The sequence below is a fragment of the Chinchilla lanigera genome, unplaced genomic scaffold, assembly GCF_000276665.1.
Source record: "Chinchilla lanigera isolate Chin_1 unplaced genomic scaffold, ChiLan1.0 scaffold00054, whole genome shotgun sequence".
NCBI lineage: Eukaryota > Metazoa > Chordata > Mammalia > Rodentia > Chinchillidae > Chinchilla > Chinchilla lanigera.
Window position 1 is genome coordinate 8373899 of NW_004955455.1, and position 25881 is coordinate 8399779.

Consider the following 25881-nt stretch of genomic DNA (forward strand, 5'->3'; position numbering starts at 1 on the left):
GCAAGAGAGCCTTTGAAGCAATCATTCATGCCCCCTGGTGTTCTCCCTTTCTCTCTCTCTCTTTCTTTCTTTCTCTCTCTCTCTCTCTCTCTACAGCTCCCTTGAGGTGAGCAGCTCCTGCACCATGTGCTTGCTCCCTCTATTATGCACTGTGCCACTACAGACCCAAAGGCAATGGAGTGAAGTGACCATGGACAGAAACTTCCGAAGTCCTGAGCCAAAATAAACCATTCTTCTCTTGAAGCTCATATATCTCAGGTATTTTTTTTTCATAGTCATAGAAAACCAACTTAATACAATGCTGAAAAAGGATTTCTTTTCATACCCCATGCTTCGCATCGTTAGCATGTATGCGCAGATTTCTATAACAAAGTTTATCTTTCACATTCTTTAAGACTACAGCCATTCAGACAACATGTTCTGGCTGGGATGTGGTGGCACATGCCTGTAATCCCAGCCTTTGGGTGGCTGAGGCAAGAGGATCACTGGATGTTCAAGGTCATCTTGGGCTCCAGAGCGAGTTCAAGGCCAGCCTGAACTACACAGCTAGACCTTGTCTCAAAACAAAACAAAACAAAAGCAAAGACAAGCAGGAGCCAGTGAATGGAGGAAGCAAAGCAAAAGAAAGGACAGCAATTGGCTTTGTCTGTGCCACTCCCATTACAACTAGAGCTCAGTGGATGTGATGACCTCAGGGCCGGTCCACGTGGGGCCCTGGGCCTGCTTGGGTGAGTTGAGTCTCTGCAGTTCTTTGGAGATCTCCAGAAAGGTCTTGCCTTTGGTCTCAGGGAGGAATAAGCCAGTGTAGATGGCCCCACAGATACAAACACCGATGAAAGGAACATACAGGAACTGGGACAAACTCGCCTGTGGGTTAAAAGAGACCCCAAGACAGGGGTGGCTTCCCTCAGGCCTCAACAGAAGGCCCATGACAGGTCCTGAGGCAGGCCTTCTCCCCTTGGCTCACAGGGACCCCTCCCCACAGTGTCAGTCTCCTTGGATGGAGGCCTCCCGCTTGGGTGGTCATAGTGACAGGTACAAAACCTGAGGCAGGGCTCCCCACCCTAAGGGCAAGGGCAGACCTACCAGCATGAAGGGGAACCCCAGCCCGACCAAGAAGAGCATGGTCCACATGAGCACTCCACAGACCACATAGGCAGCAGGCCGGGCCATCTGGTCAAACAGCTCTGTAGCCAGGATCCCTGTTACTCCAGCTGCAAAAAGAGGGGACAGGAAGCTGCCAGCCTGGGTTCTCTGCTCTGCCTGTCCCTCATCTGGACCTAGTCTGCATGGGAACCCCAGGGTACTCTCCTCCAACCATTTTCTCTCAGAAGCCTCAGCACAGTCCCAGGGGCTGCAGCTGATATTTCACCTCTACCCACCCATCACTCCCCCAGACACCCCTTATTCAGTCAGTGTCAGGAATGGCTAAAGCTGGAAATTGGTGAGATGTGTGAGGGCGGGATAGAGCCAGCATGCCTAAAGCAGTCAAGCGACCTCAGTCTTGAGAAAAGCATCCTGCCTGGACAATTTCAGTCATTAGTTGCTGTGCAACCTTGTGTCTCATGATACTAACTTTGCAGGAACATAAACAAATACCCCTGGTGGTGCTGTTCAGGTGCTGTTGCCCGTCTGGTAAAGAGGCCTCCACCGGACCCAGCTCTTGTCTCTTGCCTATCTTTCCCTCATTCCCGCTGCCATTCCTCCCTGGAGTACACCAAGAGACCAACGAGCCTCAACAATTCAGCAAGGCCTAAAGCCCAGAAGCCCTTGGGCTCACTCACCAGGGCCAATGCCAAAGCTGAGGATGAAGGCAAAGGTGCAGGACACGGCCAGGTAGGGCATCCAGTGGAAGGAGCTCTGCAGTAGACAGGATGGAGGGTGAGGTGGAAAACAGACCTGGCCCAGCCACTGCCCCATTCCCCTAGCTACCTGCAGGCACAGGGCCACGGTGAAGATGCTCCCCCAGCAGGTCATCATGCTGTACCCTCCTATCAGCAGCACCCGCCTTCCTACCCTGTCAATCACCACACACTGCAAAAGAAAGGAGCCACTCAGAATGACCCATAACTGGGTTTTGGTCGGGGGGCAGGCAATAGGAAGAGGTGTCATTTGGAAGCGGGCAGGAGGGAGCAATGTATGGTTTCAGGAGATTATGACTTTATTAACTTCCCTGAGGACCCTTGCCGTCACTTACTCAACTTCGTGTGAATGGCCAGTAGACACAGGAGCTCAATAAAGACTCAGTGACTTGCTGCAGTCTTACCGAGTGAGCAGAAGTGGAAACCGGATTAATGCAGGGGACGCAGTTCTAGAAGGACCAGGACCTTGAGCACCAACCCCCCTCCCTCTGCAGGGCTAGTGGAGAGTGAGCCCAGACTCACGCTAACGAGAACCGCAAACAGCTCGCAGCTCCCAGTCCCAATGATGGCATACTGGACCTTCTCCTCCGGCACTCCAGCCTCCAGAAATATGGAGGAGGCGTAGGCGTACACCTGGAAGGGCATGGGTGGAGGAGCAGCTCTGGGTCTTGACTCCCTTCAACCTCCCATGGCTCCCACCTACCTATTCCATGACCACAGGCCCAAGGCGTAGGGCAGGGTAGAGCCTCACCGAGTCGTTCCCACAGAGCTCTAGGGCACTGCCCAGCACCACCAGGCTGGTCATCTGCCTCCGCAGGGTAGGATCCTGGAACAGCTCCCATGGGCGCCGAGCACGGTGGCCCTGGCAGGCAGCTCGCTCTTCCTCTATCTCCTCCAGCTCCCAGGTCACATCCCTGTCACCTCGAAGCCATTTCAGGGCTGAGGTGGAGGGAAGGGGTACTGAGCTCCTGCTCCATCACCCCCTCTTTGGTCCCCGAGGTTGAGTCCTCCCCCTCCCCTCCCCTTCCCCTCCCCCTTCCCCTCTGGGCTCCTATTAAATAGAGGGGAAACTAGGCATGGTATAGCATTTGTCTAGGTTTTATGAGGCACTGAACACTCACACACACACACACACACACACACATATACACACACGAAGTTGTATTGTCAAGAGATCTTCCACTTTGGGCAAAAAGAGACAGAAACAGTTTGAAATATAAAGATTTTTGTGGCTTCAACTTTCTAAAGGCAGGAAGCAGGCTGGGAAACTTGCTCAGCCACCAAACCTGACGCAGTGCATTTCCAATGCTTTCGTGAGAAAGTGTCAAGGAAGGCATGGAAAACAGAGTATCTCAGAGCAGTGGAGCGAGAACCACAGCCTGGAAGCCTCTCCTAGGGGGCACAGCCGGGACTGAATCTAGGAACAATCCCTATCCCCAAGCCAGGGAGACCTGGCCATGTGTCCCTTCAAGAACTGTTACGGGTCAGGGACTGCTCTGTCCCTTGTGAAGACTCCTTGTCTTTGAAATCAGACATTAATTCTGGCTACCTTGTACCACCTGTATGCTGAGTGTGGTAGGGGACAAAAACTTGTCTTTTTAGAACTTAGGTCTCTGGGTCACAGAAAAAAGCACCTTTAGACTTAATGTGATCTTAAGATCACAGGACTTTCACCCTGATACCATGACTGGATGAGACTCTGAAGAACCAGGGGGTGGGATTGAACATATTTTGCACACGGCCATATCCAGGCCTGGTATTTGTGCCTAGAGTCCCAGCTACTTAGGAGGCTGAGGTGGGAGGATCATCTGAGCTCAGGAGTTTGGGACCAGCCTGAGCAAACATTGAGACCCCCGAGCCAAAGGAAAACATTGTGGCTGTGATGGAAAACTGAAAGGAATACAACCATGGGCCTGGTCTTCACTCCCCCCTAAACCCACTCCCCCCTAAATCCACTCCCTTTGCCATGGGGCAAGATATGCGATCAATCTGCTCAGCCCTTAGCTTTGGATCCAGCTGCATGACTCCCTTTGGCCAGTGGAATGTTACTGGGCACGGGGGCTAAGGGTTTGGGAAGTGCGTGTACAGTGGTGTTTGTGTCTTGTGTCCCTGCCTTCCCTGCACTACGAACGTTCTTAGGCTAGCCCACTGGTGCTGAGAGTGAAAGGTGTGTGCAGAGCTGAACTGCCCCTGCCCAGGCTAGCTTAGACTGGCCATGATACCCGATGCCCTAGGCTGGCCCAGCTGACATCAGCAGAGCTGTACAACCAGCTCAGTAAATGAGTAGAAGGTGTGGTAAATGATTGTTGTTTTAAGTCAGAGATTTTTCTGTGTGTGATTGTTCCTGGGGAATTCTTATTAGGGCCATAGTTAACTGATAATATATCATCATTCAGGTGGCACTGGACAGGTGACACTTGCACAGGGGTGTGTGTGTGTGGGGGGGGCTAATTTTATGTATCACCTTAGATTTCCTGAAAGGAAGGAGCTGGGTCTGATCCATCCCACTGTCCTATGACTTAGGACAACCCCTTGAGAAAGAGCTTTAAAGGGGTGTCTAGACAGATGGTGAAATTAAGGCACAGGAAGGAGAGCTTTTTCCTGATAAATAAAGCCAAAGAAATGAGGACTCATATGCTCCAGTGAGATGCACCTACGGGCAGGGACTCACCTGCCACACAAGCCTCGGTGTCTCCACGGTCAATGAGGAGGTAGCGCGGGCTCTCAGGGAGCAGGGGCAGGGAGGCGAGCTGGAGCACCCCAGGCACCAGGCAGCTGGCGAGCAGCAGGGGCCAGGCCTGTGGGCCACCCAGGAGCTCCCTGGAGAGGCAGAGGACAGGCCAGGATAGGTGCCTTTGTGGCACAACCCTGTCTCCCCTCTGCCTTAACCCCCGCCTGCTCAGTCACACTGCTCTGTGCCTCTTCCTACCCAGCTCTCGGTCTGGACATCAAGATCCTTCCCACCCAGCAGGAACCAAGAGAGGGTAGGGCGGCCCTACCCAACTCATCCATCCCTAACACTCCTCTCCTCAGGGGTCTGGGCTCCATCTGTTCATTTGTGCATTTGTTCCTCTTCTCTTTCTGGGATGACTCGGGTATGATTCCCCTTAAAAGCCCAAATCTGTCAAGCCCTGTTCTTTGCCACCTGTCCTGGGGAAGATGGGACAGGGGTGATCCACACTAAAGTGTGGCTGGCTTTTTGTGTATCCACCCTATGGATGAGGGAGGAATTTTGATGGCTTTGTGCAAAGAGGCAAAGCGTTCATTTACGCGGTGGGGAGGGGCAAAATTTGAGTGAAGAAAGGTTTTTACTGGCATCCCTGAAGCCACTCAATGCGTTGGGGAGAGGAGCCTTACCTGAGTCCAACCACCTGTCCCATCACGATCCCCAGGGCGGTGAAGATGGCTGAGGTCATGGCCACAGCTCCCCGGAGCTCCTTGGGGGCACTCTCCCCTAGGTACATGGGCTGGATGTTCATGCTCACACCTAAAAGCATGCACGGCAGGAGCCCATCAGCTACCAGGAGGCCCTCACACACCTGTGATGCCAGGATGTCTTCCCCCTTCATGACATACCACTCACACACCTGCACACTCCCCCTATACTGTAAAGGGCTCTGCCTCACCTGTTATAGGGCCAACAGGACCTCCAACTCCACCGCTCAGGACTTCTGGGAGAAGATAAATCTTTCCCAGGTCAGCTCCCACCCTGGTCCCTCACCACAGCCCCACATGTTCATAGAATGTTTCTAGGTGTGACGGTCTTTGTGGAGATTTCAATGCCAAATGCCCCCAGAGGTCCACGTGTTAGAGCCTGGTCTGCAGGGCCTTAGGGCAGGTTCTTAGGTCACGGGGGCATGAGTTCAAAGGGAACTGTGGGGCCCCAGTCCCCACCTTTCTCTCTATGCCTCCGGGCTCATGAGACCAAGAGTTTGTTACATCGTTATGCTATGACGTGCAGCCCCTGCCGGAAGTCCCAGACCCAGGAGCCAAAATCAACCTTTTTTTCTTTCCAGTATTTCCAGTAATAAAACAGTATCTCACTCTTAGCGACAGAAAGCTGGAGGTTGCAGGGGTGGGAGAAGGGCAGGACCCCACCCTGGATGCCCAGCAGCTGCCCCAGCTCTCTCTGCAACTCTTTCATTGACCACTACAGTTCTAGGCTCTCAGCGCATCCCAGCTCCCCGAGGGACACACCTGGTACTGACATAGTTGTGGGAAAACAGAGAACTGGACGGTGCCCCACTGCCCTCTCCAGATGGTAACAAAAGGCAAGGCGAAGAGGCACAGTACTGGGCCATGCCACACCTGGGAATACTGCCGGGAATGCAGCTCTACCCACCCTCCCTGGCCTCAGAGTCTCCCATTAATGTGTGAACACGAGGTAGGAGATAGACTGAGGACAAATATACAGCAGGAAGCCATGGGGCAAAGAATCAAAAAACTAGACAGAGTAAGAATGATTGTGTCAAAATATGCACAAAACCAAAAGTATGAGCCCCCCACCCTCATCTGCATTACAGTTTGACTCCTCCCAGTGGGGTTTGGACACCATGACGCATCCTCTAAAAATCTTGTGTGGTCCGAAACTTCCCTTCTCACGCATGGACCAAGTCAGGTAGCCCATTGGGCCATGACTCTGGTCCACCTCCAGGTACAGATCCTCCCATAATCCTCGGACCTTAAGAGACCCAACAGCAGCCCCTATGAGGGCTGTGAGCTCTTCTCACTGGCCTGCTTCCCCTCTGTGAAGTATGCTTGGCTTCTTTCACTTTCAATAAATCTTGTTCTTTTGTTTCTTTTGAATGTCCTGATCAGCTGTTTGTTTGGGATGCCAAGCACCTGGAAACAAACTCCCCCAAGACCCTCTGTCCAGTAACAGCTCACCTCTGCGCACAACGGGCTTTGGCAGAGAGAGGTGTGAGGAAGGCAGATGTGCTACCAAGGAGTCTCAGGGAACCCTGTTGTTTCACTCTTTCCGGGGCACACAGGCCACAGCAACAAGTCTGACCTGGTTCCTTGCCCCTAAAGTGTGTGCCGTTCTTAGTGACTCATTTTCCACGCATAGAATGTGGGAAAAACGGTGCATGACTTCTGGAATTGAGACATAAAAGCACTAGAAACCGCCCCCCCATATACACAGTCACTCTGGAGAAAGCCAGTGGCCAAGCTGAGAGGACACTAAGGCAGTCCATGGAGAGACCCAGATGGTGAGGAGCTTGGGCAGGGGAAGGAGCCTCCTCAGAAGCAGACCTGCAGGTGGCAGCACCCCTGGCTGACAGCTTGAGCACGACCTTAGGCCAGAGCCACCCAGCTAAGGCATTTCCTGGTTCCTGACCCACAGAAACTGCAGGTTATAAATGTTGCCTGTTTTAAGCTAGTATGTTTGGAGATACCTGTTTCATAGGAAAAGGTAACTAATGTAGACATCAATACCTGGATGTATAAACAGTAGACAATCAAGATATAACTTGTTGATTGGAGCCCCTTAAATCTCAGATAAATATATTCAAAATTCTGCTCTCTCACATGACAAGCCCTAGGAACTGAGGAATCTTTAACATGCTATTCTGTCTCTGCAGGGAAGACCGAAGAACTCATCCTATGCCCCTTTACACCTTGGCTGTCAGAAATCTCATGCTTAGAGTGTTGCTTAAACACAAGATTTATTGTTAGGGCAATTTTGGGGATGTTTTCTCCTGTCCTGAACAATGTTTTCAATATTTACTGTAAATGTCTAGCTATACAAGCGCTGTGTGTGTGTGCTTGCTTCTAAGGATTGAGCCTGGGGCTTTCTCACTGAGTCACATCCCTATGCCATTTTTTACTTTTTACTTTGAGACAGGGTCTTGGTTCTTGTTTTTTGGGGGATGGGGTTTGGTACTGGGAACCAAACTTAGGTCCTTGTGCATGCCAGGCAGGCACCATGCCACTGAGCTACACCCCCAGCAGTTTGAGACAGGGTCTTGCAAACTCACTAAGTTGCCCAGGCTGGGCTTGATTTTGTTATTCTCTTGCTTCAGGCTCCCAGAGTGCTGGGATTACAGACATGTGCCTCCATGCCCGGTAATTCTATGCCTTTAAGGTAAACCATACTTAACCATTTTGTAAAAGAAACAGACATGAATGAAAGATAAGTCAAAGAATAAAGAGAAGGGAAGCACGATGGAAGGAAGAGGAAGGAAGAAAGAAAGGGAGGGAGGGAGGAAGGAAGGGGCGTTAATGAATGAACAGAAATAAAGAGGCAGGATGAGGTACATCCTCACCCTGTACCTGCACTGACTCCCACGAACAGTCTTCCCAGCATGATCATCTCAAAGGAGCCTGCTTTGCTGCTAAATCCAAACAGGATCGCTGCCACCAGTACAAAGACGTTATTCACCAGGAGGGACTTCTTCCTTGGAGGGAGTGGAAAACAGGGAAGACAGGCTGTGGCTCAGTTCAGAGGGACCATCTCCAGGGACCTCTTGGCAATTCTAACTAGCCCTGATCAACACACAGAGTGTGTGTGTGTGTGTGTGTGTGTGTGTGTGTGTGTGTGTGAGAGAGAGAGAGAGAGAGAGACAGACAGACAGACAGACAGACAGACACAGACACAGACAGACAGAACTGTTTCAAGAATAAGCTATATGAATTGAAATGACCACAAGCCGTTGTATCTGGGCTCACATGTGGTAGAGCTTGAGGTGCATACTCTTATTCCTGCCCCAACCTATCCACACATTACTCTTTCCACCTGCACAGCAGCTTGAAATGACAGCATTTGCATTTTATGGCTTTCTGGTTGACATTAAGTATTGTTCTCCCCAAACTCCTATATAAAATGAAGGAAAGAATATTTAATAGAATCCTAAGGAGGAAAAGCAGGTGAGGCAAGTGATGCATAAAAAGTCAAGTACAGATCCTTTATAACATACAGACACTTCCCAGAACCTTCAAGATGGTTGAATGCCCAGTGCCTTAAAGTCAACAGCACATCAGTGATAGGATTCGAGCCAAACCTTAGATCTCCCATGTCTAGAGGATAAAAGATTACAGATTATCCAGTGCATAACAAACTGAATCTAGTGATAAATCCAATGGTAGCTAATAGTTACAGTTGTAATGCTGTATGGTTTCCTCACTGGAATTAATAAATTCCATTAATGATAGTAATTAAGTACTTGGCCCTGGGGTTAATGCATTTGTTTCATTTCTTTTTTCTTTTTCTCTTCTTTTCTCTTTTCTTTTCTTTTCTTTTCTTTTCTTCCTTCCTTCCTTTCTTCCTTTTTCTTCCTTCCTTCCTTCCTTCCTTCCTTCCTTCCTTCCTTCCTTCCTTCCTTCCTTTTCTTTTTTCTTGTCCTTTTGAGACACAGTCTCACTATGGAGTTCAGGCTGGCCTTGAGCTCACTTTGTAGCCAAGGCTGGTCTCAAACTCCCAAAGATCCTCCTGCCTCAGCTTCCTGAGTGCTGAGTTTACAGATGTGCACCACCATACCCAGTTCCATTTCAATACACAGACAACACAAGAAACACTTAGCTTTCACCCGGCAGGGACAGCAGTACACTTTACTTTTTTCCAATAAAACTTTACTTTCAATAAACAGGTAGAGTTTTGTTTGGTTTTGTTTTGTTTTTGAGACAAGGTCTTGCTTTGTAGTGCAGGCTGGCTTTGAACTCACTAAGTAACCCATACTGGCCTCAGACTCACAGCAGTCCTCCTACCTCAGCCTCCCAAAGTGCTGGGATTACAGTCAAGCACCACCACGTAGGGATTTGACTTGGCCCACAGTCAATAGTTGGCAAATCCCTGCTCTACTGCATTTTTTTTTGTTGGTACATGTTAGATATACGTAATGATAACATTCATCATAGTGAATTTGTACCTGTAAGTGATATATCTTGCTGATTCTTTTTTTCCCATTCCCCTCCCCTTCCTCCAAACTTTCTTCCCTTCTTTATTTACAAAAGTTTTGTCTCCATTTTTTCCTTCTATTCTTCTTTTTTTTCTTGTCCCTTCCTTCTCCCACCCCTCCTTGGTCTCCTTCTTATTTGAACATTTTCTTCCCATTTCCCAATATTCATTATACACTTTGGTCCTTATTTATACTTTTGGTTTCTCACCAGAGACACAATGTGGTATTTAAACATGTGCATCTGATTTATTTCACTTAAGAATATGTTCTGAAATTGCATATATTTCCCTAGAAATGTCTCATGCTTATTCTTCTTTATGGCAAAGTAGTACTCCATTGCATAAAAAAAAACCCCACATCTTCTTTATGCATTCATCAGTTGATGGGCATTTGGGCTGTTTACAAGATTTAACTATTACAAACTGTGTCACTATAAACATGGGTGTGCATATATCACTGTGATATGATGTTTTTAATTCTTTTGGGAAGATATCAAAAAGGGGAATAGCTGAGTAAAATGTAACTTCTAGTTTTAGTTTTTGAGGAATCTCCACACTGATTTAACAGGCACTCCCACCAGCAATGGGAAGGTTTCTTTTTCCTCCCAGCCCCACTACCATTTGTTATTGGTTAATTTCTTAATAATAGCAATTCTTTCTAGAGTGATATGAAATCTCAGTAACGTTTTAATTTGCAATTCTCAAATGACCAGTATTGTTGAACATTTTTTAATATATTTATTTGCCATTCCTATTTCTTCATCTGGGAAGTGTCTATTCATCAAAGATGCTAATTTTTGGACTGGATCTTTAAGTTTGGGGGAATCTGATCTTTTTTAGTTCTTTATATATTCTACATAGTAGTCCTTTGTCTGAGGAACAGCTGGCAAAAATTTTTTTCTGCACTCCAGGTTGACTGTTCACTTTGTTGGTGGTTTCTTGTGCTGTGTAAAAGCTTTTTAATAAGATGAGATCCCAGCCAGGTATGGTGGCGCAGGCCTGTAATCCTAGAACTTGGGAAGTCTGATATATCTTGATGTCTGAGGCCCTTGGATCGCCATTAGTTGGAGGCCAGCCTGGGCTACATAAGTGAGTTCAATGCCAGCTACATAGTGAGACCCTGTCGAGAAAGGGGGAGAGAGAGGGAGAGAGAGGGAGGGAGGGAGGGAGGGAGGGAGAGAGAGAGGGAGAGAGAGATCCAAGTTGTTGATTCTTTTTGATATTTCCTGTGGGACTGGGGTTTTGTTTATAAAGTCTTTGCCTACACCAATGTTTTCAAGAGTTCTATCTATTCTGTCTTCCAGCAGACTTAGTGTTTCTCTTTTAATATTAGATCTTTGATCCACTTTTATTTTAGTTTAGCTCATGGTGAAAGATATGGGTCTAGTTTTAATCTTCAGCATGTGGAAAGCCAGTTTTGCCAGCACCATTCATTAAAGAGACTATCTTTCTTCCAGTGAATGTGTTTGGCATCTTTGTCAAAGATAAGGTGGCTGAGTATGTCTGGAGCTGTTTTTGCATCTTCTAACCTGTTCCACTAATGTTTGGGTTTTTGTTTTTTGCAAATACCATGCTGGTTTTTTTTGGGGTTTTTTTTGTGTGTGTGGTTTTTCTCCGGTACCGGGAACCGAACTCACGACCTTGCGCTTGCCAGGCAGGCGCTTTTGCCGCTGAGCTAAATCCCCAGCCCATCCATGCTGTTTTTATCACAGTAGTTTTACAGTATAAATTCTGTTTGTTTTTTTTTTTTTTGCGGTACCGGGGATTGAACTCAGGACCTTGCACTTGCCAGGTAGGCACTTATGCCACTGAGCTATATCCCCAGCCCCAAAGGTTCACTGTCACTGTCCTAGAGTCTTTTTTGGGGTTGTTGTTTTTTTTTCCCAGTACCAGGAATTGAAATCAAGACCTTGCACTTGCCAGGCAGGCGCTGTGCCACTGAGCTAAATCCCCAGCCCTATAGTATAAATTCAAGTTAGGGATTGTGATACCACCTGTCTTGCCTTTGTAGCCCAGAATTGCCTTTGCTATTCTGGGTCTCTTCTGGTTCCATATGAATTTTAGATTGTCATTTCTAATTTTGTGAGATATGCTATTGGAATTTTGATTGGAATTGCATTAAATATGCATGACAGATTTGGTAGTATGGCCGTTTTTACTATATTGGTTCTTCCCTCCCAAGAGCAAGGGATACTTTTCCATTTTCTAATGTCCTCTTCAATTTTCTTTTCCAGAGTACTAGGGGCTGGGGATTTAGCTCAGCAGCACAGCACCTGCCTCACAAGCGCAAGGTCATGAGTTCGATTCCTGGTACCAGAAAAAAAAAAAAAAAGAGTACTGTAGTTTTCAATGCAGAGGTCTTTGAAATCTTTCATTAGATTGATTCCTAGGTCTGTCTTTTTTTCTTTCTTTCTTTCTTTTTGTGGATGCTATTGTGAAAGATGGTGTTTCCCTAATTTCTTTCTCAGTGAGTTTGTTATTCATGTACGGGAAAGCTATTGATTTTTGAGTGTTGACTTTGTATCCAGCTACGCTACTCAATTTGCTTATTATATCCAGAAGTCTTTTGGTGGAGTTTTTGGTGTCTTCTTTGCAGAGTATCCTGTCATTTGCAAATAATGATAATTTAATGTCTTCCTCTCCTATCTTTATTCCTTTTATTTTTTCCCTTGTCTGATTACTGTGGCTAATGTTTCCAGAACTATATTGAATAAGAGTGGTGATAGTGGATATCCTTGCCTTGTTCCTGATTTTAGAGTGAAAGCTTTCAGGTTTTGTCCATTTAGTATGATGCTGGCAATTAGTTTGTCATGGATGGCTTTTATCAGATTGAAATAAAGACCATTTTCTGCAAGGTATTTATTATGCATCTATTGAGATGATCATTCCTAGCATTCAGGAGGCTGAGCAGGAGGATCACTGTGAGTTGAAGGCCAGCCTGGGCTACACAGAGAATTAAAGGCCAACCTGGACTATATAGCGTGACTCTGTCTCAAAAAAAAAAAAAAGAGAGAGATGCTCTCATGGTTTTTATCTTTGGCTCCATTAATGTGATATATTACTTTTTTCTTTTCTTTTCTTTTCTTTTGTTTTTTTGAGACAGGGTCTTGCCTTGCAGTTCAGGCTGAACTCAAACTCACTATGTAGCTAAGGCTGGCCTCAAACTCACAGTGATCCTCCTGCTTCAGCCTCCTGAATGCTGCGATTACAGGCATTCACCACCATACCCTGCAAACATTTATTGATTTACATATGTTGAACCATCCCTGCATCCCTGGGATAAATCCTACTTGGTCATGGTATATAATCTTCTTGATGATTTGCTGCATTCTGTTTGCCAGTATCTTATTGAGGATTTTTGTGTGTATGTTCGTTAAGGAGATTGCTCTGCAGTTCTCTTTTTTGGTTGGACCCTTCTCTGGTTTTGGTATCAGGGTGATGCTTGCTTTCAGGAATGAATTTGGGAGTATTGCTTCCCTTTCATTGAAAAACTTTCATTAAAAGTTTGAGAAGTGGCAGTACTAGGTCTTCTCCAAATTTCTTGTAGAATTCAGCAGTGAATCCGTCAGAGCCCAGGCTTTTCCTTGTTGGTAGGTTTTAAATTACAACTCCGATTTTGTTGATTGATATTGATTTATTTAGAATTTTTATATCTTCTTGATTTAGCTTTGGTAATTGCTGAATTTCTATCTAGGAATCTGTCCATTTCTTTTGTGTTTTTTATCTTATTAAAATACAAGTTCTAGAAGTAGGTATTAATAATCTCCTGGATTTCTGCAGGATCTGTTTGATTTCACCCTTTCTACTCTTAATTGCATGGATTTGAGTCTTTTCTTTCTTTTTTGTTAAGGTTGGCTAAGGTTTGTTGATTTTATTGAATCTTTCAAAGAAACAACTCTTTGATTCATTGATTCCTGTGTGTGTGTGTGTGTGTGTGTGTGTGTGTGTATCTTTTTGAGACAGGGTCTCGCTATGCAGTTCAGGCTGGCCTTGAGCTCACTTTGTAGCACAGGCTGGTCTCGAACTCACAATGATCCTCCTGCCTCAGCCTCCCGAGTGCTGGGATTACAGGCATGTGCCACCACGCCCGGCTCATTGATTCTTTATATTGTTTTCTTTTTCTTCATTCCAGTCATTTCTGCTCTGATCTTTATAATTTCCTCCCTCATACAAGCTTTGGGCTTGACTAGCTCTTCTTTTTCTAGAAGTGTGAGATTCAACATTAGGTTTATTTGAGCCCACTCTGTTTTCCTTATATGAGAATTCACTACTATAAATTTTCCTGAGCTGGGGATATAGCTCAGTGGCACAGCGCCTACCTGGCAAGTGCAAAATCCTGAGTTCCATTGCTGGTCCAAACACAAAACAAACAAACAAAAAAACCCCAAAGAATAAAAAAAAAATTCCTCATAGCACCACTGTCATTGCATGCCACAAGTTCTGGTATGTTATATTGGCATTATCATTTAATTGTAGAAACTGTCTAATTTCTTCTTTAATTTCATCTGTGACCCATTGGTTGTTCAGGAGGGTGTTATTTAATTTCCATATGTTTATGAAGTTTTTGTGGGTTTTTTGCCATTAATTTCTAATTTCATTGCACTATGATCTGATAATATGCATGAGATAATTTTAATTCCTTTGTCTTTACTTAAGCAGGTCCTATGAGCTAGTATGTGGTCTATTTTGGAGAATGTCTCATGTGCAGCTGAGAAGAATGTATATTGTGATGTCGTGGTATGGAACACTCTGCAGACATCTACCAGGTCCATTTGTTCAAAAGTTTGGTTCAGTTCTGATATTTCTTTGTTGGTTTTTTGTCTAATTGATCTGTCTGTTTGCGACACTGGGGTATTGAGGTCCCCCATTACAGTTGTATTAGTGTTTATTTGATTTTTAAAGGCCATTAATATTTGTTTTATATAGTTGGGTGCACTGGTACTTGGTGCATACATATTTATGATTCTTATTGCTTCCTCTTGAATTCTCCTCCTCCTCCTCCTCCTTTTTTTATTACTATTTTTTTCCCCCGGTATTGGGAATTGAACTCACAACCTTGCACTTGCTGGGCAGGCACTGTGCCGCAGAGCTAAATTCCCAGCCCTCCTTTTTTCTTTAAGACAGAGTCTCACTATGTCATTTAAGCTCGCCCCAAACTTGTGGTAATGTTCTCTGAGCCTCCCAAGTGCTGGGATTACAGGTGTGTGCCATCACGCCCAAATTCGTGTCCTTCTTGGCTTGGCTTTTAAGCACTTCTTTCCATTCTGTGAGTTACCTCAGTGTCCTTCCAGTTATTACATTTTTTAAATTAGGTTAGTTCAAGTCAGATTCTCTTTGTCTGCAACCTATGAACAACATTAGCTCCAGATGTGCTGGTACATGCCTGTAATCCCTCGGGAATTCTGAGGCAGGAGGATCACGAATTTGAGCCCAGCCTGGGCAGCGTAGTCACTTAGTGAGACTCTGTCTCAGAATAAACAATAAAAAGGGCTGAGGATGCAGCTCAGGGTTAAGGCCCTGTGTTCAATCCCAAGTACAGGGAAAAAAAAGAACTACATCAGATATACATGGGGAAATGAGGTCCGGAAGAAAACACTCACTTGAGATCAAACAGCAGCTGGGCATAATGGCATACACCTATCATCTCAGCACTTGGGAGGCTAAGGCATGAGGACTGCTGCAAGTTCAAGGCCAGCCTGAGCTACATAGTGAGTTCAAAGTCAGTCTGTACTACATGGCAAGACCCTGTCTTAAAAAAAAAAAAAAAAGAAGAAGAAGGAAAGAAAAAAAGAGAAAAGATCTAATAGCACGTACTGTCAGACATAGAACTAGAAACCAGGACTCTTCCTCCCTCATTGCATAGGACTCTTCCCTCTACCAAATCTCTTTGAAAATGTGACTCTCAAGGTCAAATTGCAGGTAGCGTAAAAGGCTTGCTGAGAAGCTAATCTAGACTGATCCAGAGTCTACCAGGCATCTTCCTTCCCCCACATTCCTCAGCCTATAGATTGCGCTGCTCCTCAGCAAAAGGCATTCGGGGGCACACAGAAAGCACTTACCTTCCCAGTTGGATGGCCATGGGCCCTGCAAGGAGCGCTCCACACAGGCCCCCCAGGGGGAAAAGAGACACGATGAGGGACCACACAAGCAGTATCAGGTGGTCCGGAAGTGGCCCTCCAGTACGTGCCTGCCATGTTTCATTGGTGAATTCCTGAATGTGCTGTGGACAGAGATGCCAGTCAGCTCCCTCTGGATAAGGGTAGAGAGGCACAGCCCCCACAGGCTGTGTGCCGCTGCACAGCAGACCCCCAGTGTGCTGAGCAATACTGCTCCCATGGGGCAGGAGGAAGCTCACCTGACCTCCCACGTGCTGGTTTCCTTCACATTCTGTGTCTCCTGTAGCCTAGAGCTGGATTTCTCTATTTCCCTCTCTCTGGGATTACACTATGTCTCTGCACTCACACAACACTGCTCACAGCAGGGGTGTGTGGTTTTTTTCCACACTAAGCATTTCTGCAATTCTCTGGACACCAACTAGGTGTACTATAATCTAATACAGTTCTGACACTATCTGAAGTTAGTATCAAATTCTACAAGTCAAAGAGCTCAGTCCCACGAGACTGCCCCCTCTTCAGATGAAAACTGCAAATGCAGGCCTCCCATATTCTAAGGACCAGCTATAAAATGGGGTTTTTACAATCACCTCCTCAAGTTCTCCGAAGGTAAGTGCTTTCTCCTCAGCTTGCTCGAATAGCTCACAAAACTCAAAAAGGTAGTTTCCTTACATTTACTGCTTTGTTATAAAGGATAAAAATCAGAAAGAATCAGATGGTAAAGTTGCAGAGGGCAATATTCAGTGAGGAGTGTGTGGAGCTTCCATGTCTTCTCAGGGCACTCCTTCTTCCCAGCACCTCCATGTAGTCACAGGGCTGAAATTCATCCTATTTCATCATTCATGAGGTTTTATAGAAGCTGGGCGTGGTGGTACACGCCTGTAAATCCCAGCACTTGAGAAGCTGAGGCAGGAGGATTGCCATGAGTGCAAGGCCACAGTGAATTCAAGGCCAGCCTACACTACAAGGGGAGACCCTGTCTCAAAAAAAATTTTTTTCATAGAGTTTAAGTTTTAGGTTTCTTCCCTTCCCAGAGGTGAGGGGTGGGGATGAAAGTTCTTATCCTTTAATCACTAGAGCTTTCTGCTGACCTATCTGCAGCTATCTAGGGGCACCATCCAAAGTTATGTCATTAGAATAAACAGGTATGATCGAAGGGGGCTCATTACAAAAATAACAAAAGATGCTCTTATTACTCAGGAAATTCCAAGGGTTTCAGCTCTATCCCAGGAACCAGTGACAAAGATGAATTATAGTTCTAATTATACTACATGCTCCAGGCCCACGGTCCCACACTCCCACTCTGCTGTTGCCCAGCAAGCCACCTGTGCAGCCCAGATCACTGGGGTGTATCTAGTTGTCCCCCCAAAGCCTCATGCAGTCATAGGTGGCGATTTTTGGAGGTGGCTGGATCTAGGATGTGTGATGCTGGGATTAAGGTGTGATGGTAGTAGGATTAAGGGCACATGTTTACCAAATTACTCCACTGATTGGTTTAGCATAGTTCTGGGTGTGGATAATGGGAAGCCCCAATTTCGGTATGGATGGCATCACTCAAAAGACTGGATGAGATAAAAAGGGAGAGGCCAGTTGCTGCTGCTCCTGCTGCTGCTGCTGCTTGCTGCTCTGCTGTCTCCTGCCTGCTTGCCATGGACTATTTTTCCTCCACAGTGCTCCTCTACATGCCACCTTGCTTTGGAGCCAGCCAACTACGGACTGAAACCTTTACAAACTGTGAGCTGAAATAAACCCTTTCTCCTATAGCTTTGGGGGTCTGGTATTTTGTCTCAACAATAAGAAAAGTAACAAAGACACTAGCTAACTGGTTTTCAGTTGAACTTGGCCATAGTAAGCTCCACCAGGACCTTAGAGGAATGACAGAGGGACACAGGAGTTCCACCTGGTCCCCTCCCTGTGAAGTCACCTCAGGCTGGCTGCACCCCTTGGCCAATGGTCACTGCTTCTCATGAAGGGACCTGCGCAATATGGTTCATTCCTTCTGGTTTTGGTCAAAGTTCCTCCCATTTGTCTCTTTCTGGGGGACAGGTGCTGAGACAGAGGTGTTATAAATCCACCTTACTGCACATTCCCTTGCTGTGTGTGTTCTCTGTACCCCACCTCATCATCCTTTGTGAATCATCCTTTGTGGCATCCAAACCCACTTGACTTATCTTGAGTGAGCCAGGTATGTTCTTGGAACTCTGACTGCGGTATGCCTCAAAAATACAGTTATCCCTCTGTATCTATGGATTGAACCAAGAGCAGATCAAAAATACTCAGGAAAAAAAGCTGTATCTGTACAGAACACCACCAGACATTTTTCTTATCATCATTCCCTAAATAATATAATAACTATTTACACGGCATTTTTTTTTGTCTTTTATTTTGAGACAGGGTCTCACTATGCAGTTCAGGCTGGCCTTCAGCTCGCTTTGTATCCCAGGCTGGCCTTGAACTTGCAACAATCCTCCTGCCTCAGCCTCCCAAGTGCTGGGATTACAGATGTGTGCCACCACGCCCAGCTTTATATGATCTTTATGGCATTTACATTGTATTAGGTATTCTATATAAGTAATCTAGAGATTATTTAAAGTCTACAGGAGAATATAAGTAGGTTATACACAAATGCTACACAATTTTATGTACTAAACTTGAGCATCCGTAGGTTTTGATATCCACAGGCTATTCTGGAACCCACTTCGCACGGTACCAAAGAATAAGTGTACTCTACTAGGTACACATAACTTTGATTGTTGTTAACGCTGGAAATTAGGTCCAGAGAGGTGAAACAACTCATCTATGGCCTCTACCACAGGTCAAGGCTGCATCCAGCTAGTTCACGTTCCATACAGCCTCAGCTCCCAGACAACCACATCGAGGGAGCAAGTGGAAGCCAGGTGGTTGGGAAAGTCTGTGCATGGTAAAGACAGAGACACCTCGTCCTCGGCTATGGATCAAATACCGGTCTTAGGCCTCCCAACAGGACATGAGGGAGGCTATCGTGTTCCGGTGTTGGCCAGTTCTCCCCACACTGGCTAGCTCCAAGTTATGGATGCCACATCTCTCCCTGGGGAGGAACTGTCAGAGGAGTTGGACAAGGGCCAGGCTCCCTTGATGTTGACCTTTGATTCCTCAAGACTGGCCATTAAAAAAGATTCATTGCTTAGTGAAAACCAGGCTGTTCTGGGCTCTTTTTCAAGTAGGCCTCAACTTTTGGTCTTCTGTGTTCATTTGCATTCTCCAATTTTAGTAAGAATTCCATGTCAAAGGACAATTAAATTAAAATAATTTAGTTTAATTAGCCAGACATGATGACACAGGCTTGTAATCCCAGCACATGGGAGGCTGAGGCAGGAGGATCGCTGTGGATTCAAAGTCGGCCTGGGCTACCTAGTGAGACCCTGTCTCAAAAAAAATGTTTAACAAACTTAATTGGCTTTATTTTCCATCCTAGAATCAGGCAACACTTCATTCCATAAAATAAAGAGTTCTGATGGTGCAAGCCAAAGGAGTTGGTTTTATAGAAAGAGAAGTGCTCAAATAAAGCAGAAACAGCAACAAAAAGTAAATTTGTCATTTTAAAGTAACTTTCATTGTAAGGTGGGGAGAGAAAGAACAATAGGAAAATAACTGATTGGTTAACATCAGCTTATTTTTGGTTTCTTCATGTATGTTAGGATTAAAGCAGAGAGATCTTTGTTGTCATGCCAATTGAAACTGGGCTTTTGGGAAAGTTGGCTGTTTCCCTCTACTCTTGACTTCAGAAGGTCAAATAATCAGCTTAGTTTCAGTTTGAGGATATAGAACTTTAGTGAGAGTGACTCCACTTTGATTTTTAGCATGGAATTTAGCTCAAAACAATGGCCTCCTGTAATCTCTACTTAACACATGCTAAGCTAGTTTAGCTAGAATCCCCCATCCTTTGCATCTGATCATTCTCAATACCTGATCGTGTTCCTCACCCTTGTCCTGGGGTCACCTTGTGTAACCATGGTTTAACCCAGTGTCATTCATTCATTGTTTCTTAATAGAGTATTTTCTATTTAACATCATTCAGCGGGGAAAGGGGAGCTGTCAAGTCCAAGAAAGCATGTTTCTGAGGACTGGAGACGGCCTTTTGGAGGCAAGGTTAATTGTCCCTGCCATGGAGGGACCCCTCCCCAGTTGTGAGCCTACACTGAAGTGGGCTTGGTGAATGAAATGAATATGCATTCATGAAATGAATGGGCTTTGTGAATGGAATTCAAATGTTTGGTGAATGGAATGAACACATAAACCAATGTAGCCAGCTCATATCTCCCTTTCTAAGCCTTTTCATCCATCCTTTCTTTATAGGGCTGGAGTGCCAGCATTATTTCTGCCCAGAATACATTCCCATACGTGTTCTGTTAACAATCTGTTCTAGCCAGGTGTGGCGCTGCACATTTGTAATCCCAGCACTCAAGGCTGAAGCAGGAGGATCGCCTTGAGTTTGAGGTCAGCCTGGGCTACATAGTGAGTTCAAGGCCAGCCTGAACTACAAGGGAGACCCTGTCTCAAACAAAACAAAATAAAACACAAATAAGCAGTTCTTTGAGGAAGTTCTCCCAGGTTGTCAATTACAGCCCTTACACCACCATACATAAGTGACCGTTGTCATCACTGGGGAAGGGTGCAGTGCTCTGTTTAAACCTGCAGGAGCCTGTGGGACAGTGGAGAGGGACACGGGAGAAAGCACTACTAAGAAGACACTGAGCTGAGGCAGCTGTTGGTCCCCACCCAGGACCTGCTCACACAACGACAGTGGACACAGAAGGTACATACCCAGGTTGGGGCATTGATGATGGAGAGGTTGTAGCCAAACTGAAAAGTTCCACCAATGCCAGCCGCACAGATGGTCAGGAGCAGGACCCAGCCCCGACTCTGAAAAATAGGGGAGAGTGCAAAGTAACCAATAATGACCTCCACCTCACTCCCTGGGACATATCTACTGATCACAGCATTGCAATTTATTTGAACCAGGCAATAAGGTCTCCTTTTCCAGACAAGGAAACTGACGCACACAGTGGTGGGGTTACCCAGATCACGTGGTCGGCAGATAGCAGGGGAACCCAAACCTTCTGTTCTGAGTACAGGCTGTGCCCCCACCCTCACCGTACCCTTCCTCTGCCAGCACCTTCCTGAGTTCAGAGCCGCTGCGGGGCTGCCCCTGGGCATGTCTGCCGTGGTTCCGAGGGGTCCCCCGTGTGGAGTACAGCTCTGCCCCTGTGTCCCAGTGACTTTCCCCAGGGAAACATTCTCCAACAGAGTGGTCTGGCTGCAGGCATCTGGGCTGAGCCTCTCCTTACCTCCTACCAGCTGTTTCTGCAGTGGTGCTAAGAGAAAGGGTCACACGGTCCTGCATGTGTGGGAACCTGGGAACACACAGGGCAGTCGACAGCAACCAGAGACGGCGGAGGTGCCCGGGTCGGTGTCAGCTCTTTCCTCACCCCTCATACTCTGAGTTGCTTCCCCGCCTGGACCCGGAGCTAACACTGTCTACCTGCAGGATGGGAACATGTGTGCCAGGCATACTTGGTACAGTGACACGCTGTACCCCAGTGCATCCTCCATAGGGATGGAGGTGTCCTCAAGGCATTCAGCCAAAAGAATTCAGGGCTCTTATGTCCCATTCCATTTAGGTTTTTTTTTTGAGATTCACAACCTTGCTTCTGTTTTTCCTCATAAAATTGTAAGCTGCAAAATGGCATGCTTAGGGCCGGGGCTCGGTAATAAGAGTGCTTGCCTCATATGCATCAAAACCTGAGCTCCACTTCTAGCACCAAAAAAACTTCACATGCTTGTTATGATTTTTTTTTTCTTCTGTAATTTACTTTTATTTTTACAAATTATATCATGATGAAATGACAGAGGTTACCCATGTGAAACAATTTCCTTTAACACTGTGTAAGTTAATTAGGTGCACACCAAGGAGATTTTGTTGCTGTTGACACGTGGGGAGTTCTCATGATTTTAGCATTACACAACTTGAATCTGAGACTGTACTCAGAAGTAAGTTCAGAAAATGGCATTACAAAAGACAGGGAGTGAGCGGTAAAAAACCCCACGCAGGGCTGCCAGGCTGCAGGAAGTCTGCTATTTTCACTGCCACAAGTCTTCAGTGCAGCCAAACTTAAACACCAATCCTCAACAAAATATGAAGGCATTCTGGAAAAATACAGCAATTCCAGGATATACTATGGGTTTTTCCTTTGCAACATAACCACCAAAGAGAATCCACATGGATGCGATCAGAGATCCAAAGGCTAGCATGAAACCAATGAACAGCCAAATGCAAGCACCTGTTTGACCCAGACAACCTTCACTGTAACTATCACCCCAGACCTGTCCATTCGATACTGCATTAATCATTAAGAAGGCTATGGTTGCTACCACGCCACAGGCATGGTATGAGTGGCTGAACTTTTCCATACTGGGATAAATAACAGCTGCATCTATGATAATCCACCAACCTGTGAAAAACAGAACACCAGCAGTGATGAAAGCAATAGTATTTCACTTTTCTCCCCAGTCAATGCATTCTGAGCATCTCATACCTTTTAGAAATCCTGACATTTTTTCAGGTCACTGGCAATGCACTATGTCCGGTGCCCGGTGTCGCGCCGCACGGGGCCGCCTCACTTGCCACTAGTCTCAGCCAAGCTGTTATGATATTTTTTATGACTAATCAAAGTCTAAGTTATTTACTTAAGCCATCTCTTGCCACAAGCGAAGGGATGGAAGATCAGCACGATGGTCATCATTTGATACCGGTAAGGAAGGTGAGCTTTTAAGGTCCCATACACTTTTCTGGTCCAAACGCAGAGTCATGATTCAGATCAGAAATGCTACCTGGGTAATAATACCTGATGGTAATAATTACCCCGATGCCTGGGTGATAATAGTCCAGGTTCTCTTCATTCATCTTCATAGGCAGTTGGAAGTGGATTCCCATGAACGTTATGGAACACCGTGTGGTTACTATCTCCCCATGGACAGGGCTTGGTCCCAACTCAGAGATGGACCTGATGTGATGAACTCAGGCCCCTCCTCCTCTCTGTGGTACAACTTCAAGAAAACATTCAGCATGCTAATTCCTACCCCTGGCAGCACCACAAAATAGGTGGGGGCTTCTACATGCAAGCTGAGCCCTCCTCGCTTTAAGCTGGCCCTCCTGCTGAGCTAACGAGCTTAACAACTGAGAAACCCAGGAAGTAGCTATTGACACCACCACCATTTGGTATCTCATTAAGGTTTTTTGAAAATTTAATATAATGGTGTACCAAAATTTTCCATTCTCCAAAAGTACAATGATAAACTGCTTCCATCAGATATTTTCCTAAGCATTCACAAAAGAGTTGACCTTACAAAACTCAAATCACTGGGGCCAGGCATGGCGGCACATGCCTACAACACCAAGCTGAGGCACGACAATTGCCTGAGTTAAATGCCAGCCTGTCCTACAGGTTGAGTTCAAGGCCAGCCTGACCTATATAGAGAGATCCTCTCTCAAAAAAAAAAAAATAAATAAAAATACAATCATTGACTCCCCCCCAAAAAAATCATGATATTTTTTTCACACAGTTTTTCTTGTTCTGGAAAACTGTTCTGTAGATTTTCATTCCTGCAAGCCAGATTTACTATTTTTATGTTTAGCTAAAGGTTTTCTGAAGGATTTCCAGAACCATTCATCAGTTAAGTACTGAGCGCTTGTCCTGGCCGGGACAGGTGCTGGGGGACATTTGGTGAGATACTGTGCTGGGGTGGGTAGCACAGGTCTGAGGGCAGGGGCCTGCTGATCACCTTGCCCTAGGTCTGGAAGTGGATCAATGACACAGGCCCTGCTTGTCTGTAATTCCCATATGGTCTAACTTCATCCTAAGCCAGAGGCCATGGGAGGAAGCCACACAGGAACTCCAGAATCTGAGTGAACTTGGGCAGTGCGGCCACTCCGAGGGAGTGGCGTGGAGGTGAGTGCTGCCCTCAGGACAGCTCCTCCGGAAAAAGCAGCCAGAGATAAGAGTGATGACAGACGAGCCTGTACGTCAGGAGAGGCCCACAGCTTTCCAAGGCTACAGGAAATTGTTCAATTTAATACACCACCTATGTCTATTGCCTAGTACCACGCTTGATCAGGATAAGTGTTCAAACATTATCATAGTGAATAATAATTCAGTGAACAGATGTTTCTTGACTTACTTATTTTTGCTGTGCTGGGGATCAAACCCAAGACCTCACACATGCTAGGCAACTGCTTTATCACTGAGCTATATCCCCAGTCCCAAGCGAACAGCTATTTATTACCTCCCTAGTGTTGGTAATAAATCTACTACTGTTCTAGCTGGTGGGGATGTAACTGAACTAGAAACACAACCCATGACCCCAGGGAATTTTCCTTCCGGCAGGAAAACAGACAATGGCAATTGAACAAGCAAAACAGGGGCTGGGGATTTAGCTCAGCGGCACAGCACCTGCCTGGCAAGCGCGAGTTCGATTCCCGGTACCGGGAAAAAAAAAAATTAAAAAAAAGAACAAGCAAAATATATAATGTGTCAGCCGGTGCTACACATAAAGCAGGACAGGGAGGTGCCGAGCGTCTCAAATAGTAGTCCCGGAATATGGCCCAAGAAGCGAGGTGACAGAGTGCCGTACATCTATCTAAAGGAAATCAATCCAGGTTGAGGGAAACCCAGAGATGTGGTGGGCATGTGGGCGATCCCTGACTGCCCCCATTCTTTTGATGAGGCAGAAGCCAAGTCAGAGTTGAGCCTAGAGGAAGAAGAGAGGGTGGGAAAGTCATAGGGGCGGGTGACTGGCTTGACTGCGGTGTTCACGAAGCTGCTGCCCCTTGGAGCGTGTCTGGCCTGCACGACGACCAGAGGACCATGTGGACATCAATGGGGGACAGAAGGTGCTAGACCGCGATGACTCAGGTCCAGCAACCTGCACCGGCCCACAGCCCATGCCTGGTAGGAACCCTGCTTATGCCCCTCCGGGCCAAGGACATAAAGGGACATACAAGCACTAGAGTTTTGTGCGCTGGGCACATTCGTTAAGCTTTCAAGGGTGGCTCCGAGTGTGTAGTTCACATGGGTCCACAATCTCTCATTAGAAACATCTGACCCAGGGAGGTTTTGAAATTCAGCGGGCTTTTTCGGTTATTATTTGTTGTTTTTGTTGTTGTTGTTTTCCGGTACCGGGAACCGAACTCACGACCTTGTGCTAGCCAGGCAGGCGCTGTGCCGCTAAGCTAAATCCCCAGCCCCTTATTTGGTGTTTTTGATATGAGGTCTCGTTTCGTAGTTCAGGTTGCCTTTGAACTCACTATGTAGCCAAGCCTGGTCTCGAATTTACAACGATCCTCCTGCCTCAGCCTCCCAAGTGCTGAGGTTACAGGCATGTGCCACCACACCTGGCTAATTCAGCGCTTTTCAAAAAGCAGAAAGAGGTCGCACATTGTGAAAACGGGGTACCTGCGAGGTACAACTCTGTACTACAAAGCAGTCCGCAACCAGAGACGCGCGGTAGACGCGGCGTCTGCGCGCTGGGGGGCGCAGTGAGGCAGCGCGGAACGCAGAGGGGCGCAGGCGCAGTGGGCGTTTGCGAGGCGCAAATGGGTAGCGGCAGCAGCGGAGCGCAAGTGCGGTGGGACTCAGGGGTGTAAGGCGCGGTTGGACGCGCGGCCAGCGGGGTGCGGACGAGACCCGAGCGCAGGCGGGGCGCCGGGGTGCAGGGTATCGGGAGGATGCTGTGGGTCACCTGGGTGCGCGGCCGAAAGGGCGGCTCCGGCTCCTCCTCCATGCCGCCTGCCTGAGCCGCTCACTCCTGACTCGGCGGAGGGCAGCGCTCGTCTCTGCAGACCGGCGCGGAACGCTGCGCTGCGGCCATTGCCTCCCGTCGCGCCGCGACCCCGCTCCGCGCCAGAAATCCTGCCCGGGACCCGCGAGCTCCTCCTCCTCCTCCGCCGCCGCCGCCGCCGCCGCCGCCAGGGGAC

At 46.8% G+C, this 25881-nt stretch overlaps 1 protein-coding gene and 1 pseudogene across 2 annotated transcripts; both read right to left on the bottom strand.

The window, feature by feature from the left end:
* Positions 1-245: 245 nt before the first annotated feature.
* On the bottom strand, positions 246-25868 carry Slc2a11 (solute carrier family 2 (facilitated glucose transporter), member 11). Of its 2 annotated transcripts, XM_005396414.1 has the most exons (12): positions 25647-25868; positions 20673-20771; positions 15816-15976; positions 8136-8260; positions 5220-5349; positions 4534-4682; positions 2614-2801; positions 2385-2495; positions 1933-2034; positions 1785-1860; positions 1087-1214; positions 246-867 (listed from the first exon to the last, which is right to left on the bottom strand). In XM_005396414.1, exons 1-12 carry the CDS (start codon positions 25686-25688, stop codon positions 667-669), a joined length of 1512 nt encoding a protein of 503 aa, XP_005396471.1. In that variant the 5' UTR covers positions 25689-25868; the 3' UTR covers positions 246-666. The 2 variants fall into 2 exon arrangements, with proteins under 2 accessions (XP_005396471.1, XP_005396472.1); XM_005396415.1 differs by lacking the exon at positions 25647-25868 and having other exon boundaries at positions 8136-8256; positions 20673-20760.
* LOC102010026 lies at positions 21698-22463 on the bottom strand (annotated as a pseudogene).
* Positions 25869-25881: the final 13 nt, after the last annotated feature.

Excerpts from the sequence above, each read along its gene's own strand:
- Slc2a11 (XM_005396414.1), bottom strand. The coding sequence starts at position 25,688 with ATGGAGGAGGAGCCGGAGCCGCCCTTTCGGCCGCGCACCCAG. Across the intron at positions 2,802-4,533 it reads CACCGAGGCTTGTGTGGCAG|CCCTGAAATGGCTTCGAGGT; the intron begins GTGAGTCCCTGC and ends CCTCCACCTCAG. Across the intron at positions 1,215-1,784 it reads CAGCTTTGGCATTGGCCCTG|CTGGAGTAACAGGGATCCTG; the intron begins GTGAGTGAGCCC and ends CTCTTTTTGCAG.